The sequence below is a fragment of the Oncorhynchus mykiss genome, chromosome 20 (genome assembly GCF_013265735.2).
Source record: "Oncorhynchus mykiss isolate Arlee chromosome 20, USDA_OmykA_1.1, whole genome shotgun sequence".
NCBI classification, from domain to species: domain Eukaryota; kingdom Metazoa; phylum Chordata; class Actinopteri; order Salmoniformes; family Salmonidae; genus Oncorhynchus; species Oncorhynchus mykiss.
The window spans coordinates 19,437,874-19,456,003 of record NC_048584.1 but is presented as its reverse complement, the minus strand read 5'-3'; the positions used below and the strand labels follow the sequence as shown (position 1 = coordinate 19,456,003).

The 18,130-nt window shown below is 44.4% G+C and overlaps 1 protein-coding gene across 3 annotated transcripts in view; it reads left to right on the top strand.

Moving 5' to 3' along the window:
- LOC110498769 (rho GTPase-activating protein 44) overlaps nucleotides 1-17,413 on the top strand; it is a 117,334-nt gene extending 99,921 nt beyond the window's left edge. Inside the window, exons 4-22 of one of the 3 annotated variants that reach the window (XM_036955936.1) lie at nucleotides 66-142; nucleotides 572-683; nucleotides 884-960; nucleotides 1,902-2,013; nucleotides 2,125-2,193; nucleotides 2,457-2,538; nucleotides 2,992-3,119; nucleotides 3,214-3,325; nucleotides 5,917-5,998; nucleotides 6,162-6,242; nucleotides 6,862-6,975; nucleotides 7,233-7,324; nucleotides 7,573-7,753; nucleotides 9,154-9,174; nucleotides 9,719-9,907; nucleotides 13,614-13,732; nucleotides 13,917-14,288; nucleotides 14,573-14,624; nucleotides 15,360-15,497. In XM_036955936.1, the coding sequence (XP_036811831.1) occupies nucleotides 66-142; nucleotides 572-683; nucleotides 884-960; nucleotides 1,902-2,013; nucleotides 2,125-2,193; nucleotides 2,457-2,538; nucleotides 2,992-3,119; nucleotides 3,214-3,325; nucleotides 5,917-5,998; nucleotides 6,162-6,242; nucleotides 6,862-6,975; nucleotides 7,233-7,324; nucleotides 7,573-7,753; nucleotides 9,154-9,174; nucleotides 9,719-9,907; nucleotides 13,614-13,732; nucleotides 13,917-14,288; nucleotides 14,573-14,580 (2,028 nt within the window). In that variant the 3' untranslated portion in view covers nucleotides 14,581-14,624; nucleotides 15,360-15,497. Of the gene's footprint in view, nucleotides 1-65; nucleotides 143-571; nucleotides 684-883; nucleotides 961-1,901; nucleotides 2,014-2,124; nucleotides 2,194-2,456; nucleotides 2,539-2,991; nucleotides 3,120-3,213; nucleotides 3,326-5,916; nucleotides 5,999-6,161; nucleotides 6,243-6,861; nucleotides 6,976-7,232; nucleotides 7,325-7,572; nucleotides 7,754-9,153; nucleotides 9,175-9,718; nucleotides 9,908-13,613; nucleotides 13,733-13,916; nucleotides 14,289-14,572; nucleotides 14,625-15,359 lie in introns of all 3 variants that reach the window. The other 2 variants (XM_036955934.1, XM_036955935.1) reach the window with 2 other exon arrangements.
- The last annotated feature ends 717 nt before the right edge of the window (nucleotides 17,414-18,130 follow it).

The window sequence follows — 18,130 nt, the reverse complement described above, 5'->3', positions numbered from 1 at the left end:
GTAATGCTGACATTGATATGACAGTAGAGTGTGGTACATGTTCTCCTGTTCTATTTTCTGTGTAGAAAAAGCTACCCCTCACAACACTAGCACAATGTCTGGTGGAGGGAGCAGCAGTGTTGGGCGACGACTCGCTACTGGGGTGAGTGCACACACAAACAGACACAAATACACTAACACACATACATTAATCTCCTTAATTACAGAATGATCATCTGCCACACCCGTCATGGGATTTTTTTTAAGTGTGCTGACATGGAAAACGTGGCAGTGTCACCCAGTGAACCAGGCCCGATTCATGATCATGACACATGATCAACAGCAGAGCGATTATTACGGTCATTGCTAGTGAAGACTGAGCTCTTGTCAAATGAATGACTTTATTGTATTGCATCAGCAAATTTTAACAGCATATAACACTTTTATCCATTATTGTGAAGGTGTGGACTTTGCCATAGTGATAGCACATACAGTAATACCACACAATTTCTAGTGAAATTAGGTCTGGTCTCGTTTTGTGTTCTAATTGGCTATGTGCTATTTTCTCTGGCCTCTCATTGGCCGGTTGCAGGAAGATGCTGAAGCTGTGTGGTGAGACACAGGAGAAGATGGCTCTGGAGCTCATCCTGTTTGAGTTCACCATTGAGAGAGACGTGGTGGAACCCCTATACGAACTGGCAGAGGTACTTACTGTAGACCATAACAACCATCATCTGTACCACGGTCATGAACGTCACCACTGCAAATATATCTCACCTACAAAGCTACACAAGCTGTGAGAACATGATTCCTATGACAATGCCCGTGTGTCTCTATCCAATCTCTCACACTATAGAACAAACCAGAGTAAAGTGTCTTTGTTTTGTGATGTGATTTTACTCAGGTGGAAATCCCCAACATCCAGAAACAAAGGAAACATTTAGCAAAACTGGTTTTGGACATGGACTCGGCACGCACAAGGTACGAGCTGCTGACTGACAGTGTGTCTGTGTCAGTATGTGAGGAGTCTCTGTGTGATTTTCAAGGTGCTTTTGTTGTGTGTATCTGTGTGTAAAAAAGGATTTGTGATTTGCCCGTCGTTTCCAAAACAGAGAGAAACTCAGTCCTCTGTGAACGGACCTCTATACAGCGTTCCACATGAACGTCACTGTTTGATCGGCCATATTTTACAGTGAGGATCTAGGCGTGGCCACATTCTCCACCCTTCAAATACTCACCTCATCATACCCCTTCACCTTATTAATATACACCTCACATTGGCTCTCCACCTCACCATGGCTCTCCACCTCACCTTGGCTCTCCACCTCACCTTGGCTCTCCACCTCACCTTGGCTCTCCACCTCACCTTGGCTCTCCATGGATCTTCTTTCCTTTACCAGGATTTCCTTTTACAGTCACACTTCCAGCATAACTCAGTATCTCTCCAATGCCCTTCCCGTATTCAGGACTGTGGCTCAAGGATAGACTGCAACCACAGGGCCTCTGTGCTGAGTCTGACCCATACACATTACACACACATTAGGGGCCAAGACATTGGGGAAATGTAATGCATTTTCCTCACAGAGCTCCTGCAGTTTCTTCTGCTGACCCAAATGTGTGTCAAGTTTTTTCCCCATCACCCTGCTGTGTGCATTGAGCTCCCCTGGCAGCAGTGGACATTATCTCTGCTCTGTGACTCAGACCTCTCAGACACATACAAATAAACCAGAGAGAGAGGGGGAGAGATACTATGGACAAGTGGGTAGTATAGAGAGGAGAGAGAGGAAGGCAGACAGATAGACAGACACAGACAGACTGGAAAGTGAACAAGTGCATAACGATAGAGAATTGGGAAGCAGCGGATGTCTATATGTTTGCATAGGATGTGTAACCCCCCCTCTTTCTTCCCCTCCACCCCTCAGGTTCCACCAGTCCTCCAAGTCTGGTATGTCCAGCAACGTGCAGCCAGGGGCCAAGGGCGAGCACCTCAGGGAAGAGATGGAAGAGGCAGCCAATCGAATGGAGATCTGTCGAGTCAGTCTACATCTCCTTTTCCTCGCTCTCGTTCTCTTTCTAACGCTCCTCAATATGTTTTCTCTGAAATTGCTGTTTATTTTCTGAAGTTATTCTTTTGTATTTTTCCAGGATCAATTATCAGCAGACATGTACAATTTTGTGGCCAAAGAAATTGACTATGCAAGCTACTTTCAGACAGTAAGGACTGAACGGTCTCTCTAATAGCACTCACTATGTCTTCATTGAGGTACAAACAGGGACATAGAAAATACACTAATCTCTCTATTTCCCGTCTCTCTCTCTCTCTTTCTCTCTCTCTCTTTCTCTCTCTCTCTTTCTCTCTCTCTCTTACTCTCTATATCTCTCTTACTCTCTTACTCTCTCTCTCTCTCTCTCTTACTCTCTCTCTCTCTCTCTCTCTCTCTCTCTCTCTCTCTCTCTCTTTCTCTCTCTCTGTGTAGTTGATAGAGGTGCAGGCAGAGTACCACAGGAAGTCGTTAGAGCTCCTTCAGAATATTCTGCCTCAGATCAAAGCCCACCAGGGTGAGTCTGTCTGCCCAGTGCCCACCCGGCCCTCACTCATTATTACACACACATTATGCCATCTCTGTCCTCATTCAACCCTGCAGTAGGAGCACTGATGCACATCTTCTCTCTATTCATCATGGTTGGTCAATTCCGTTTAAATTTAGTCAGTTCTGGAGATGAATAGAAATTACATTTGTGAATTTGAATTTGAAAAGGGCAATTTTGTTTTTTTAATGAAGACGTATCAATTCATGAATGGAATTTCTGTAGTTTAAATAGAACTGAACCCAACACCGATATTCACAATGCACCCATATCTGTGGTTGCAGTATGCTTTTCGTAAACTTTTTATGTATAATTTAAAGTCAATAGGGACTGCTCAGAAGCTATATATGTATGAGGCAACCTTAATAATAATCCGATTAACCTGCTGTGTAACCTTGGTGCTGTGTGTGTTGGGGTTGACAGAGACCTGGGTGGAGAAGCCGTGCTATGGGAAACCCTTAGAGGAGCACCTTGCCCTCAGCGGGCGGGACATTGCCTTCCCCGTCGAAGCCTGTGTCACCATGCTGCTGGAGTGTGGCATGCAGGAAGAGGTCAGTGTGTATTCCACACTATCAGTATGTCTTCCCATTACCAAGTGACAACATACTGATTAGCCTAATCTCCTGTGTCCCTGTCCCATTCCAGGGCCTGTTCAGAGTGGCGCCCTCGGCCTCCAAACTGAAGAAGCTCAAGGCGTCTCTAGACTGTGGGGTGATGGACGTGCAGGAGTACTCTGCAGACCCTCACGCCATCGCAGGTGAGTTGGCAACCCAACACCCCCAAATACCTCACTTAATTTCACTCTGCACTGTATTATCATGGCCCCTGACATTGTCACGGAGATCGTTCCGAATCCTGCCCCTAGTCCGTTCGGGTTATCAAGGGCTCCATGTCAACCTAAGAACTTAGACTTAGGTCTTGTCTTATACACAGCCTTCTTATGATCCTGGCTGTGTGAGTACCTGTGAATACACAGACCCTGAGTTAGCCTTGAAAAGAATCCTCTCTGAATCCTTTTCCATGTTCATTTCTATTGATTCCATGTCAACCAGGTTGATACACAGAACCAGCACCAAAAGGAAAGCCCATTTGCAACCCTCTCCTGAGGGGAGAGTAGTACCAAGGCGGATTCATGTCCCACGTCACCCAGTTTAAACACAGCAGAATCAAGTCAACAGCATAGCGCTTTCTAACAAAGTGAATAACATTTTTTAAATGTTTTATTGTCACATACACCGGATAGGTGCAGTGACATCTATTGTTTTACAGGGTCAGCAATAGTAAAGATGCTCCCTGGGAGGGATTCAAACTGCTTTGCATTTAATGTGTTTATCGAGTGCAGATAGACACACACTGCCATGCCTACACATAAAGTTGAAGTCGGAAGTTTACATACACTTAGTCATTAAAACCCGTTTTTCAACCACTCCACACATTTCTTGTTAACAAACTATAGTTTTGGCAAGTTGGTTAGGACATCTACTTTGTGCATGACACAAGTAATTTTTCCAACAATTGTTTACAGACAGATTATTTCACTTATAATTCACTGTATCACAATTCCAGTGGGTCTGAAGTTTACATACACTAAGTTGACTGTGCCTTTAAACAGCTTGGAAAATTCCAGAAAATTATGTCATGGCTTTAGAAGCTTCTGATAGCTCAAATGATGTCAATTAGCCTAATTGGAGGTGTACCTGTGGATGTATTTCAAGGCCTAGCTTCAAACGCAGTGCCTCTTTGCTTGACATCATGGGAAAATCAAAAGAAATCAGCCAAGACCTCCGAAAAAAATGGTAGACCTCCACAAGTCTGGTTCATCCTTGGGAGCAATTTCCAAACGCCTGAAGGTACCACGTTGATCTGTACAAACAATAGTACGCAAGTATAAACACCATGAGACCACGCAGCCGTCATACCGCTCAGGAAGGAGACTGTTCTGTCTCCTAGAGATGAACATAGCAAAAGACCTTGTGACGATGCTGGAGGAAACAGGTTCAAAAGTATCTATATCCACAGTAAAACGAGTCCTATATCAACATAACCTGAAAGGCCGCTCAGCAAGGAAGAAGCCACTGCTCCAAAACCGCCATAAAAAAGCCAGACTACGGTTTGCAACTGCACATGGGGACAACGATCATACTTTTTGGAGAAATGCCTTCTGGTCTGATGAAACAAAAATCTAACTGTTTGGCCATAATGACCATCGTTATGCTTGGAGAAAAAAGGGTGAGGCTTGCAAGCCGAGGAACACCATCCTAACTGTGAAGCATGGGGGTGGCAGCATCATGTTGTGGGGGTGCTTTGCTGCAGGAGGGACTGGTGCACTTCACAAAATAGTTGGCATCATGAAGATGAAAAATTATGTGGTTATATTGAAGCAACATCTCAAGACATCAGGAAGTTAAAGCTTGGTCGCAAATGGGTCTTCCAAATTGGACAATGATCCCAAGCATACATCCAAAGTTGTGGCAAAATGGCTTAAGGACAACAAAGTCAAGGTATTGGAGTGGTCATCACGAAACCCTGACCTCAAGCCTATATACAATTTCTGGACAGAACTGAAAATGCATGTGCGAGCAAGGAGGCCTACAAACCTGACTCAGTTATACCAGCTCTGTCAGGAGGAATGGGCCAAAATTCACCCAATTTATTGTGGGAAGCTTATGGAAGGCTACCTGAAATGTTTGACCCAAGTTAAACAATTTAAAGGCAATGCTACCAAATACTAATTGAGTGTATGTAAACTTCTGACCCACTGGGAATGTGATGAAAGAAGTAAAAGCTGAAATAAATCATTCTCCCTACTATTATTCTGACATTTCACATTCTTAAAATAAAGTGGTCATCTAACTGACCACCACTGAACTGACACCACCACTGACACCACTGAACTGGCACAACATTTTTACTATGATTAAATGTCAGGAATTGTGAAAAACTGAGTTTAAATGTATTTGGCTCAGGTGTATGTAGTCTTCTGACTTTAACTATACACTCTACAGACAGAATGGTGGCACAGCTGTTGTGGTTTCCTCTGTACCGTCAGAATGCAAGGGACATCCTGAAGTCCTGGTCCATCCTTCACATAAAATACATCCCCAGGAGAAATAGTTGCATTAGAGACCTACATCCCCCCCCTCTCCATCTTTCTGTGTCTGTGTGTTTTATGAAGTGTTTCATCCTTTGGCACTGACGTCTTTAGGCCTGACGTCTTTAGGCCCATTTTACAATTTCTTACTCTATTACTCCAAGCTCTCCCTCTCATTTTCAAAATACACACCACCCTCAACCTCTCTGTTTATCCATCTAACTTTCACTCACCCTCCTATTGTCTCATCCCAACAGGTGCTTTGAAATCCTACCTACGGGAACTCCCTGAGCCACTGATGACCTTTGAACTTTATGATGAATGGATCCAAGCTTCTAAGTCCGTATCAGTTTGTAATGGTGCCGCCATTAGTTGATGTTTATTCATTGTGTTTGATTCCTACTCTATGCTGCTGATTCTTTATTTACTTGAAAAGTATGAGATCATTGGATGTGGGGTTTCTCTTTCACGCTAAGCTGTTATTTTATGGTTTGTCTGGCAGCATTCAAGACCAGGACAAGAGACTCCAAGCCCTCCTCACAGCCTGCGAGAAGCTACCCCTGGCCAATGGCAACAACTTCAAGTGAGTCGCCCTATCTGTGTTTAGCTTTTTCTCTGTCCCGCACCCATTTCACTCTCTGGTCTTTCTTGGCACTTGCCTGACCATTAAATGATTTCCGTTTCAATCACCTTTCACTGTTTCTATCCTTCGCTACTCATTTCACATCAGCAGTTGCACTGAACTGGTGAAGAGTTCATCATAGCCTTCAAGCAGCCAGAACTGGGTGTGCTTTCTGTGTTTTTCTGTGTTGGCTGCTTGATCAAGGATAGCATCATGGAATATTGGTTGCAGGAGCTTGACGTATGATCAAAAGGAGGGAGTAGAGGGTGTACGTACGGGTGAAACAGAAATCCAAAGGCTGACAGACTCCGGTGCTTGTCAGTGTCATCATTGAATCTCACTTAATGGGCTTATTTTTAGGTTGTCTTCTTTTTCGAACACCTGTCAAACCTGTCCTTGTCATAGCCCAATTGAAATGAGCTGCCTGGGGTTCTGTCTGAACAATCGGCTCATCTTAGATGAGCCAGAAAACAACAATCTGTAGGATTCTGAGATTTGTCAGCCAATGCAGTATACAGTACATGAATGATCATGATCGAAAAAAACAAACGTATTGTTAGTTTAATTGTTTCTTTTTCAGGTATTTAATCAAATTCCTCGCCAAGTTAGATGACTACCAGGATGACAATAAAATGACTCCTGGGAATATTGCAATAGTCTTGGGTCCCAACCTGCTGTGGACAACGCAGGAAGGGTAGGACTTTACCTATCTTTAACACACTATTTAATCATACCATTGAGACTATACATCAAGTACCTTTTTTAAAAAGCATTTCCTGGCCATTGATAGTGACTTAAAGAGATAAAACGGTCCAAATTAAATAATACTCATATCTCCAAGGTTCAAGTTGATAATTGCCAGTGCTGAACAATTGCATTGAATTCACTGTCTGGCAATCGCTCTTCATCAAATTAAAACTCCACCATATCTCTTCCTCTCCCTCCATCCAGGAACATTACAGAGATGATGACCACTGTGTCCCTGCAGATTGTAGGCATCATTGAGCCCATCATCCAGCACGCTGACTGGTTCTTCCCTGGAGGTGAGAGAGGACACTGTCTGTTCAGCCTCTGTAAGCCACGACCGCCTATAATGTAATGTCCCTGTATCACCCTCTGTATGTGGGTAAATGAAAACCGGCACCTGCTCGTACATATACAGTATGACAGTCAGTCATCTTAAGGGGCCGTAAGGGACCTATTCACAATTTTAAGAATCAGTTCTTATAACGGGATACATGTTTATTGTCACAAAAGTAATCGCCTCACCTATCGCTTTCCTCTCTCTCAGAGATTGAGTTTAATGTCACAGGAAACTACGGCAGCCCGGTCCACACCAACCACAACGCCAACTACAGCTCCATGCCCTCTCCGGATATGGACCATTCCGATCGCAAGCACAATGACCAGAGCCGACGTCCGCTCAGTGTGGCCACTGACAATATGATGCTAGAGTTCTATAAGAAGGATGGGTAAGAAGAACCGACTCGTGTTGTACCTGTCTTGCCCTACCTTTTCCATCTCTCTTAAATCCCTCTTTCTGAAGTCAACTACCTAACCGCCTGTCTTCCCTTCATGTTCTTGCTGAACATTCTTAACTGGAACATGAACCATTGGACAACAAAGATTACTAGTGGTATTGGTTATTGCTGTAGAGTTCAGAATTAAGGATAGTTACAACAATGGGACTTTTGAGGTATGGATGAGCCGATGAAAGCTGATGGCTTGATCGACTAGTGAGAGGTTTGAGTGTTTTGTGAAAGCTATATGCCTTTAGTTATAGCATCATGCCACCTTTCCATGTCAATAGTTTTTGTTTCTATAATAATATAACTCTGTACACCCAGTGAAAAGGAGAGCTTAGTAAAGAGTTCAGTCTGGGTGTGAGAGGGGTGGAGAGAATGTCACTCAATTATTCTTCATCTTGGGTGAGAGCGACAGATAGAAATGCACTAAGACAGACAGACAGAACAGGGAGCTCAGAGAAATATGTTGGTCTATGGTGGTGCAGTAAGCAGTCTTGTGCTGTACGGAGGATTTGTTTCAAGTCAATCATGTTTTCTCTCTCTCTTTTCAAATTACCTCCCTGTTCAGCAGACGTCTGAGCCCCTCAGCTCATGGGCCACGTAAACCCAGCTAATTAAACTTGGCGAGGACTGTGTTGGGACCAATCAATAGAGCGCTGCTCTCATTAGAAACACACGCCCCTCCAGATAGAGCAGGAAGATCAGGACAAGGAGCATTCGGCCCCCTAGTACAAACTGAGACCAATGAGGAAGTAGCATTCCCAGATTTGATGTCCAAATTCAAATCCATACCTCTGTTATGGTTTTATTCATTCTGGACCTTTCTCTAAAGCACTGTGGGAGATGTCATGCCATGCCCTTGACTGTTTCTTTGCTTGGTGTGTGAGATTGTCATTGATTCCAAAAATATCTGAATATTACCTAGCCTTTAACCATCAATGGTTGTACATTGTTTTTTAAAGTAAACAAGCACATTGACCACTGCTGCAAGTAACTTCCTGTATGTTGGTGTTATTTTGGGGTATTTATTACGTCGGTGGGGAAACGTTGCCCTAATTGGTTAACTGGCTCACTTGTAGGACATGATTGGAGCTCATTTGGGAAGGAATATCTTCACCCCTCAAATCCCTCACCTCATTACTCTCAGCATGACTTCCATCCCGCATAACCTCCTGCAATCCAAGCCTGAAGGCTCGACCTGGTGATCCTCCATCTTGGGATCCGAACCCTGACCCGACTGCTCCCCCAGTTGCTTTGATATACACTACATGTCGTGATGCTTTGAATCAATTAACAGAGGTTCTCATGATCCTTACCTTTTATTGTGATGTTTTTGTCCTACCAAGCAGCGTTAGGAAAATTCAAAGGTACTGTACTTACTCTGTTCTTCTCTCTGTTTACTCTTGTCTGAACTGCCTGTGCAAAGAAAGCCTCTCTCTGTCGTCATGTGTCTGTCAGTATTCCAGTATTCCAGTCATGATTATTCTATCGTCCAAATGACACACTTGTAATCCTATAGTTCAGCGTTCCCTACAGAGTGCTGTTGACAGACAGTGCTGTCAACTATCTGTTGTCAAGTTTCTGTGTGTACAATGTTATCACACAGTGCGGTTTATTTACTTAAAATGCATCTTTGCAATTGCTGGCATTAGATGTACTCGTCTGATTTGCTTTGACAAGTACTAATGGCAATAACAGGTGCCAACAGTTGTTTGTCACACAGTGACCAACCATACATACACCCACACTGTGACACATTATTACAAATGTCTCCTTTCCCTAGTGTTTCTATGCATATTGTTCGGTAAGGAGTGTCCTGACGATTGTGAGTACTACAGGATGAGGCTCCCCGGGCTTGGCTGACCTCTGACCACTGTATTTGATTGACTGTGTGTCTCTGTCCCACTGCAGCATGGGGGTCAGGGTGATGGACACTTCTTGGGTGTCGCGCAGGGGCTCGTCGTCAGTGCGTAAAACCTCCTCCACGCCCCCGAGTATGCAACCCCCCCTCCCTCCCTCAGACGCTCTCATACCTGAGCAGGGGGAGCTCTCTGCGTCCCCCTCACCAACACCTCCTCCCGCTGGCAGCGACCGTGCCAGGTAAGGCTGTTGTGCCCCCCCTCTCCAATTTACCCCAATCCTCGCGTCCTGAAACTGACATCGACAAGGTGTTGTCTACTTTTTCTGTTTACGTCTTCTAATTCTCTTTCCCATGCATCGTCTTCACCTTTCTGTGAACCAACGCCCAGTTTCATCTCAAACTTGGTTTGACCTTGTGTGATGTTGTTTTCATTGTGGTTGATTGTCCTTGTGTTTGATCTTCAGAGTTTCTAGAGCCCTTTGAAGAAACTTTTGTGCTTGTTTAGTTTCATATACAGGTTGTACCAGAGGGTTGTTTTTCGGTAGAAGGACATAAAGTATTTGTTTTTTAGTTTTTCAGATAGCACTTTTTTTATCCATTACTCATAAAATTGTAACAATGTGAGCAAGAAAAGGCTCACCTCATCACAGAGGTAGCTTGCCATGTACATGTTTTTCCTTTCTAACTATCAGAACAGGTTTCATTAACACTGATCATGGACTAAAGGAGCCAAACGGTACTCCTTATAGTCCAAGGGCAATTACACGTTCTGCTTAAAGACGATTTGTCTCTGGAAGCCAAAACAGCCAAAAACTCCATCTAAACTTGAATCGATTCTCAATTGCGGAACGGTCTTAGAAACATAAATCCCTCTACTTTCATGTCACATCAAAATAATTTCACAAATGCAAAATACATACTGTTTTAACTGGTTTTAACACAGTTGCAGCCCGACAGTATTTTTCAGTGACAACACGTTTGTGGCTTCAGTCTTCCGTTTACACACAAGTGTTCGGAGATGCAGAAAGCTTATTAGCACACCCCTCTGTCTTTCGTCTGTTTTCCGTAAACAAGCGATGTCACATGGAAATATGGCAGTGTGGGAACTCTAACCCTATAAAGGTGTAATTTAACCTTTTGTTTTTTGAAAAACTTTCTTTCTGATATGTTTCCTGAACCGTACCACGAGTGATGCGTGTCAATGTTTAGAGCAACCATTGGGGGCTCGTAACAAAAATTCCCCGGTCACGGCCTCCCGAGTGGCGCAGAGGTCTAAGGCACTGGTGCTTGAGGCATCACTACAGACCCTAGTTCAATCGCAGGCTGTGTCACACCCGGCCGAGACCGGGAGACCCATGAGGCGGTGCACAATAGGCCCAGCGTCGTCCGGGTTAGGGGAGGGTTTGGCCGGCCGAGATTTCCTTGTCCCATCGTGCTCTAGCGACTCCTTGTGGCGGGCCGGGCGCCTGCAAGCTGATTTAGTTCGCCAGCTGGATGGTGCTTCCTCCGACACATTGGTGCGGTTTGCTTCTGGGTTAAGCGAGCAGTGTTTCAAGAAGCAGTGCGGCTTGGCAGGGTGGTGTTTCGGAGGATGCATTGCTCTCGATCTTCACCTCTCCTGAGTCCGTAGGGGAGTTGCAGCGATGGGACAATTGGATTACACGAAATGGGGAGAAAAAGGGGTAAAAATATATATAATAATAAAAAATATATATAATAGTAATAATTCCTGTTCAGAAGATACGATCGTCAATAGGCGCTAAGGCAGTTAGCGTCTATGAATGGGGTATGCTCATGTAAGATGGGGGAAAAAAAATCTTGCATTTGTCAAGCAGTTTTAGGATTTGTGCTGAATGAATATACTGTATGGCATGGCCTGTATTAATGTTTTTCCTTTGCTCTTTTTTCTTTTCAATTTTTGTATTTCCTTAGACCACTCTCCTCACCCTCTTAATACGTCTCTGTTCAACGTTGGTTGACTAATTCCTTCCCTGATACAAAAACCCGCACTTGTTCTCCTTCACACTTAACTGCACTGGTTATTGAGTGTTCACGAACATGCCAGAATGGCCCACTGGACTTCCTCACATACAGTATAATTCTTTATACAATGCTTTTCGTTCCACAACAAGAACGTGCCAATATTGGCCTCTTCCTGACTCAGAACAATTCAATTCCCTGTGAAATCATTTACATTTTTATCATTGCAGCTCCGATGATGCGTCATCCACTTGGTCGGACTCCTGTTATGCCTACCCCTCTCCGGAGGAGGAGAGGCCCCCTCCCCCTTACCCCTCTTCTTCCTCTTCTTCCTATTGCTACCCACCTCCTCACCATTTCTACCCCCGAGCACCGCAGTGCGCGCGCCCTGTCGCCCCCGGTCCCGAGTCCGTGCCCCCCGGGCCGTCTCCCCCACCTCCCCCACGCTGGTCTAACTACAGCCCTCACCCACTGCCCCTCTCCTCGTGCCCCTCTCCCTCTCCCTCCCCACAGCAGCTTGATATTAACTCTAACCCCAAGCCCAGCTCCCTGCACCTGCCCAAACAGAATTCCCTGGCCGAAGCTCTGCATGCGTCCCCACCGTCAGAAACTAACGTCTCCCCCCTCTACATCAAAACCCCCCTCGTGCTAACCCGACACGACCCGTCCCTCGTTCCCCAGACCCCTAACTTTCCCCTGTCCACACCTCTACCGTGGGCCGCCTGTGCCTGTAGCCGAGAGAGAGGAGCCAAGCTGACTGGGTAAATACTATGCCACATCGTCCGGCCACTCCTAGAACCTGGATACAAACTCAGTCTTCGTAACACACACAAGCCTGAGTGGCTCATAATGACAAGATGAGAGAGGGATATTGGGAGACAAACGGGAGAGTGAGAGAGAGGGAGCTGCCTCCAATATGCCAACATCTTGTTTTATACATTTTGTTAATTTTCTCATTCTGTTCTATTGGAGCGTTTTAGTACCTTATTTTATAGGAGGATGTTGCCAAGCAACAAACAATATTCAAAGCTCTCAGCGATAGCAGAATATAGTGGGTGTTAATGAGTCATTTTAGTGGGCCCAGTTGGCCTTGGAAGGTAGTTGGCTAGTTTGGTTTTTGAATAGGAATTGGATTTAGAGTGACTAAGTGAAAAATATGGATGGGCTGGGCATGATTCCTAACCAATCATTGGCTTTACATCAACAGCCATAAGGAATGCCTCATTGGATAGCTCCACCCCAACTCCAAATCCCTCCAGTCCCGATCACCCATCCTCATCTGCTGTCAATAGGAGGGGGAATTTGGGGCTGGGAGAGCTGTCACTCCCATCCTATTATAATCTGGTTAGGTTTTTTCCTTCAAGCTCTGTACCCATTGGCATTCTGGCTGCATAGTGCCATAAAAGGCAACAAAAATCTATTAAGCCTACAGGCTTGGGCTTGGATTTTGGGGGGTTTATGCTCCACTGCAATATAGCTGGTAGTGCGTATACTTGCAGTTGTGAAAGTGGTCACTCAGATTATTTGACGTTGAACTACAGGGATTTTCATTCCTATGGATGTCATGACATGTGCAGGAATAAGGTCAATATATTCATCCTGATTGGCAATTGTTAGCTACATGGCGTTCACTGCTTACTGACAGGCAGTGAACACGGACACACACAGTCTCACACACACAGTCTCACACACACACACACACACACACACACACACACACACAGTCTCACACACACACACACACACACACACACACACACACACACACACACAGCCTCTCACACACACACACACACACACACACACACACGCACACACACACACACACACACACACACACACACACACACACACACACACACACACACACACACACACACACACACACACACACACACACAACCTGAAGAAGATGCTATGAAAAAATGACATATTGTTGTTCATATATCCTTTTCGCCTCCCCAGTACTCTGATGAACAAGGAGCTCTCTCCAGTGATTGGACAGAAGGGCTTCCAGGGAACAGCACCCTCTGGTGGGCCATCACAGCCCTCTTCTGAACATAGCCCTCACACCCTGAGAAGAGGTACTGATGGAAGAAGGTTGTGTGTGTGTCTGTGTGTGCGTGCGGGCGGGCGTGCGTATGCATGTTGAGAGAGACTGTGCTATGTACAAAGCAGCCAGAGTGTTTTGTTTTGGCTTGTCACCTCTCAATTACAATCTGTGTTGCTTTTCTCTCACACTTGGCATTCTGTCTGGTCTCTCCACAGCTAAAAAGCTGGCCCCCATCCCACCTAAGCACTACTCTCAGTCTGGGGGAATGTCTGACCAGTCCACAGGTCAGCCCTCTCCAGTCAGCCTGTCCCCCACCCCTCCTAGTACCCCTTCCCCGTATGGCTTTGGCTACCCTCAGGGCTACGCCACCATCGGCTCTCCTGGACAGGCCCAGACCGCCACCCTCTCCTCCCCTCCCTCGCTAGCCGGCACCCTCACCAAGGCCAGGCCCACTCCCAAGCCTCCCAGGCAGAGGCCCAGCCTGCCCCCACCGCAGCCCCCCAGCACCCCTGGCTCCAGCCCCCAACCCCTGGAGCACAGTGGTGTCCTGCTGGATGGATTGTCTCCTGGGGAGAGCATGTCCACAGGTAAATGCTTCAATGCAGTTTCTACACACTAGGAGCCCGCTTATACACTCTCATCTCTGGTAAAGGTGGAGCGTCTCATTCTCCAGTGTGCCTGACAACATTTTAATCATAGAAGGAATTTAATAGGATCTCTGTGGTTTTAATGTGAACTCTTTTCTGTCATTTTTTAAATGACTGATACTTTTTGTGTAAAACTGCAGGGAACAGGTTCAAAGATTCTAATCAATATCTCTTGTTCTTCCATATTTTTCATTATTTTGTCTACTATTATCGTCTGCCTACAGCGGTATGAGGCGAATGGTTCAATATGGGCTAAATGTGAAAGGGCCTTTTAGGGTAAGCAGGAATTCCAGTACTGTACTCACCCTCCCGCCCCTCCAACCAACAAACCGTCCGCCATCCTGGCTCACTGTGGAGCTGCATGGCTCCAGCTCTCTGTATATACCTGTATACATGACGTCTCATATGTATATATCTATATATCTCTGAATTGTCCAGTCCACCACTAACCAATTTCGTTGCCCTTTGCATGGTGGCTGAGACTGGCGCGATGCATGGCTTGTGGATATGTCTGAAAGACCGTCCACTGACTCCACTTCACACAGAAGATTGACGTCATTTTACTATCCCAAGAAGCTTTCTTTACTGTTCTTCTCCCGAAACCATGCCACATCCCACCGCTGTCCCCTTGCTTACACTCTGCAAAGTCACCCCCCCCCACACACACACACTTCCTGTTGTCCACTCACTGGTTGTTGTCCATTTCAAGTGTTACACAATGGATGTCATCATTCTCACATGACTGTGAGATCAAAGACAAAGTATTAATGTTTGTGGTGACTGCACTGGACACTGTTGGGGAATTGTTGTTATCCACACCTCGAACAAGTGTTCTTTCTTCACATGAAATTTTCAGTATTACAAACCTACCCCGAGCACCTCCCTGCTGTGTGTAATGCATCATTCAGCATTGACTTAATCATGTCTGGGAACAGACTTATTCTAAGCAACCCTTATTTTCTCTATCTCTTATTTTCTTTTCTCTTCTCATGTTGATCTTTGACCACTCAGACTCTTTCTGCAACCTGGATATCCCCATCATCAACGTGGAACTGGATGGCATCTTCGATGAGCCTAAGATGGTCCCCTACGGGAACTCAGTGGCGGTGGTCCAGCCTACCCCCAAGACAGAGTCAGAGGAAGAGTCTGAGAGCACGATACTATGACATCACAAGTTTTCACCCCCAGCCCTACTATTCCAGCCTGTTCCCAGGACCCGTTCTCTGACCTTTGACCCAATGGGACTCACTCCAGACCACACCTCCACCCATAGAGACCAAACACCGGGTTCAGCCCTGTAAAACAAAGTTAATCTTATAACCTGAAATATATATGAATACAGAAAATACATACAGTATATCCACATCCAGAGAGTTTCTCTCTGAGACTGTGGGGGGAGGAACTTTTGATACACAGAATCGGACACAATGCTTTGTTTTTATGTTGACTGGATTCCTTTGATTCTGTCTGTGGTGCATTCAATTTTAAGAATTTTCTTTTTCAACAATAGTGTTTATTTTTCTTTCCTTTTGGCTTATTTGAGTCATTTGTAATATTGCCTCTAACTTCACATACAAGACATGAAAACGATTTGCTCGGTGGAATGGATTCTACTCTTGTGAGTGTAGTAGTAAAGGAAAGGGACAGTAGATTTCTGATTTCCTCTCCCTGTCACCAAGTCTATAGCATTCCTTTTGATGCCATCCTAAACCATTCCTCGTACTTTGAGATCACTGGCAACCCCTTGTTCCTTCCTGGCTGAATGTGTGTTTGTGAATTGTGTGATGTGTTTGGAAATGCGCTGCATCATTAAGTGGCGAGTTCTGCCATAGAAAATATATATGGTACTGCAAGACCAGTTTGAGTTTGAATCCCCAATCACACTCTTCAAAGGGAGATTAAGATTGCATTTGGCTGTTAGACGGGAAGTTAAATCTGGGTAATATAGTATTTACTATTTAAAATGACTGTTTATACTGTCCATTTCAGAGTATATTATATTAACAGTGAGATATTATATGTGTCATATAATATAAGAATACAACCATAGGTATACAGATATAGAATTATAAATACGGTATACAGATATTCTATAGTATAGCATGTACTTAATTGTACATTATCATAGGAGAGGCTGTAGGGAATGGGACATAGAAACATAACAAACAGAATAATTCTATATAAAAGGAATGGAATGCTGAAAAGTGAGTATGATTGGAATGTGCAGGGTGGGACTATACCTCCTCTCTGCACTCAGCCTCAGCTTCTTTAACGAGCGCCCTGAGAGCCTTATCTGGCAAGAGCCTGTCACTGGGGAGCCTGCTCAGCTGTTTGAAAGCCAATATTGAAAACTTTTTTGTTAGAGCAAGTGTGTATATGAGTGCGGTCCTGTATGTGTGGGTGTTATCCGGAATATAGATACATTTCTAGAACGTGCTAGATACACGCTAGATACACGCTAGAACGTGTGTTTATATTCTATCACACAGGGAATAAGAATAGGCTCTCATTGAAAATATACGCCGGTTGCTGTTTCAGTCCCCTATACCCCATCTTTAGTAAGAGGAATCCACCATATAAAGGATTTGATGATGAGGAATGTGATACTTTGTGCTGAAAGTATTTATACCGATGATTACGGTGCAGAGGAGTATGATTGACATCCACAACACATAATAGCAATGTTCCAAACTGATGATCCAGTGATGAGGTTCAAAGGTGAGGGGCCCGCCCATGACCAACACAAACCTATGGTCTCCTTAGAAACTTTCCATCCATAACACTGATTAGTGTTTGGAAGCCACAACAAACGCTGCTCTTTCATGCACTTACGTTCAAGTGCTATATATTTTATCCATCACAACACTATTGTAAATACTGAAGCCTCTGTGTATGTGTGTATATAAAAAGGCGAGAGGATGAAATATATACAGTACCATGTAAACGTTTGGACAAATCACTCATTCAAGGGCTTTTCTTTATTTGACTATTTTCTACATTGTAGAATAATAGTGAAGACCTCAAAACTATGAAATAGCACATATGGAATAATGTAGTAACCAAAAAAGTGTTAAACAAATCAAATTATCCTCCCTTTGCCTTGATGACAGCTTTGCACACTCTTGGAAAGAATGTAAAATCTAAAATGTATTTTGATTTGTTTAACACTTTATTGGTTACTACATGATTACAAAGTAGGTAGTAGGAGTAGGCTGGTACTGTATATATTTCATCCTCTCGCCTTTTTATATACACACATGTATACAGTTGAAGTCAGAAGTTTACATACACCTTAGCCAAATACATTTAAACTCAGTTTTTCACAATTCCTGACATTTAATCCTAGTGAAAATTCCCTGTCTTAGGTCGGTTAGGATCACCACTTTATTTTAAGAATGTGAAATGTCAGAATAATAGTAGAGAATGATTTATTTCAGCTTTTATTTCTTTCATCACATTCCCAGTGGGTCAGAAGTTTACATACACTCAATTGGTCAATTTAAATTGTTTAACTTGGGTCAAACGTTTCAGGTAGCCTTCCACAAGCTTCCCACAATAGTTTGGGTGAATTTTGGCCCATTCCTCCTGACAGAGCTGAGTCAGGTTTGTAGGCCTCCTTGCTCGCACACACTTTTTCAGTTCTGCCCACAAATTGCACTGTATATAGGCTTGAGGTCAGGGCTTTGTGATGGCCACTCCAATACCTTGACTTTGTTGTCCTTAAGCCATTTTGCCGCAACTTTGGAAGTATGCTTGCGGTCATTGTCCATTTGGAAGACCCA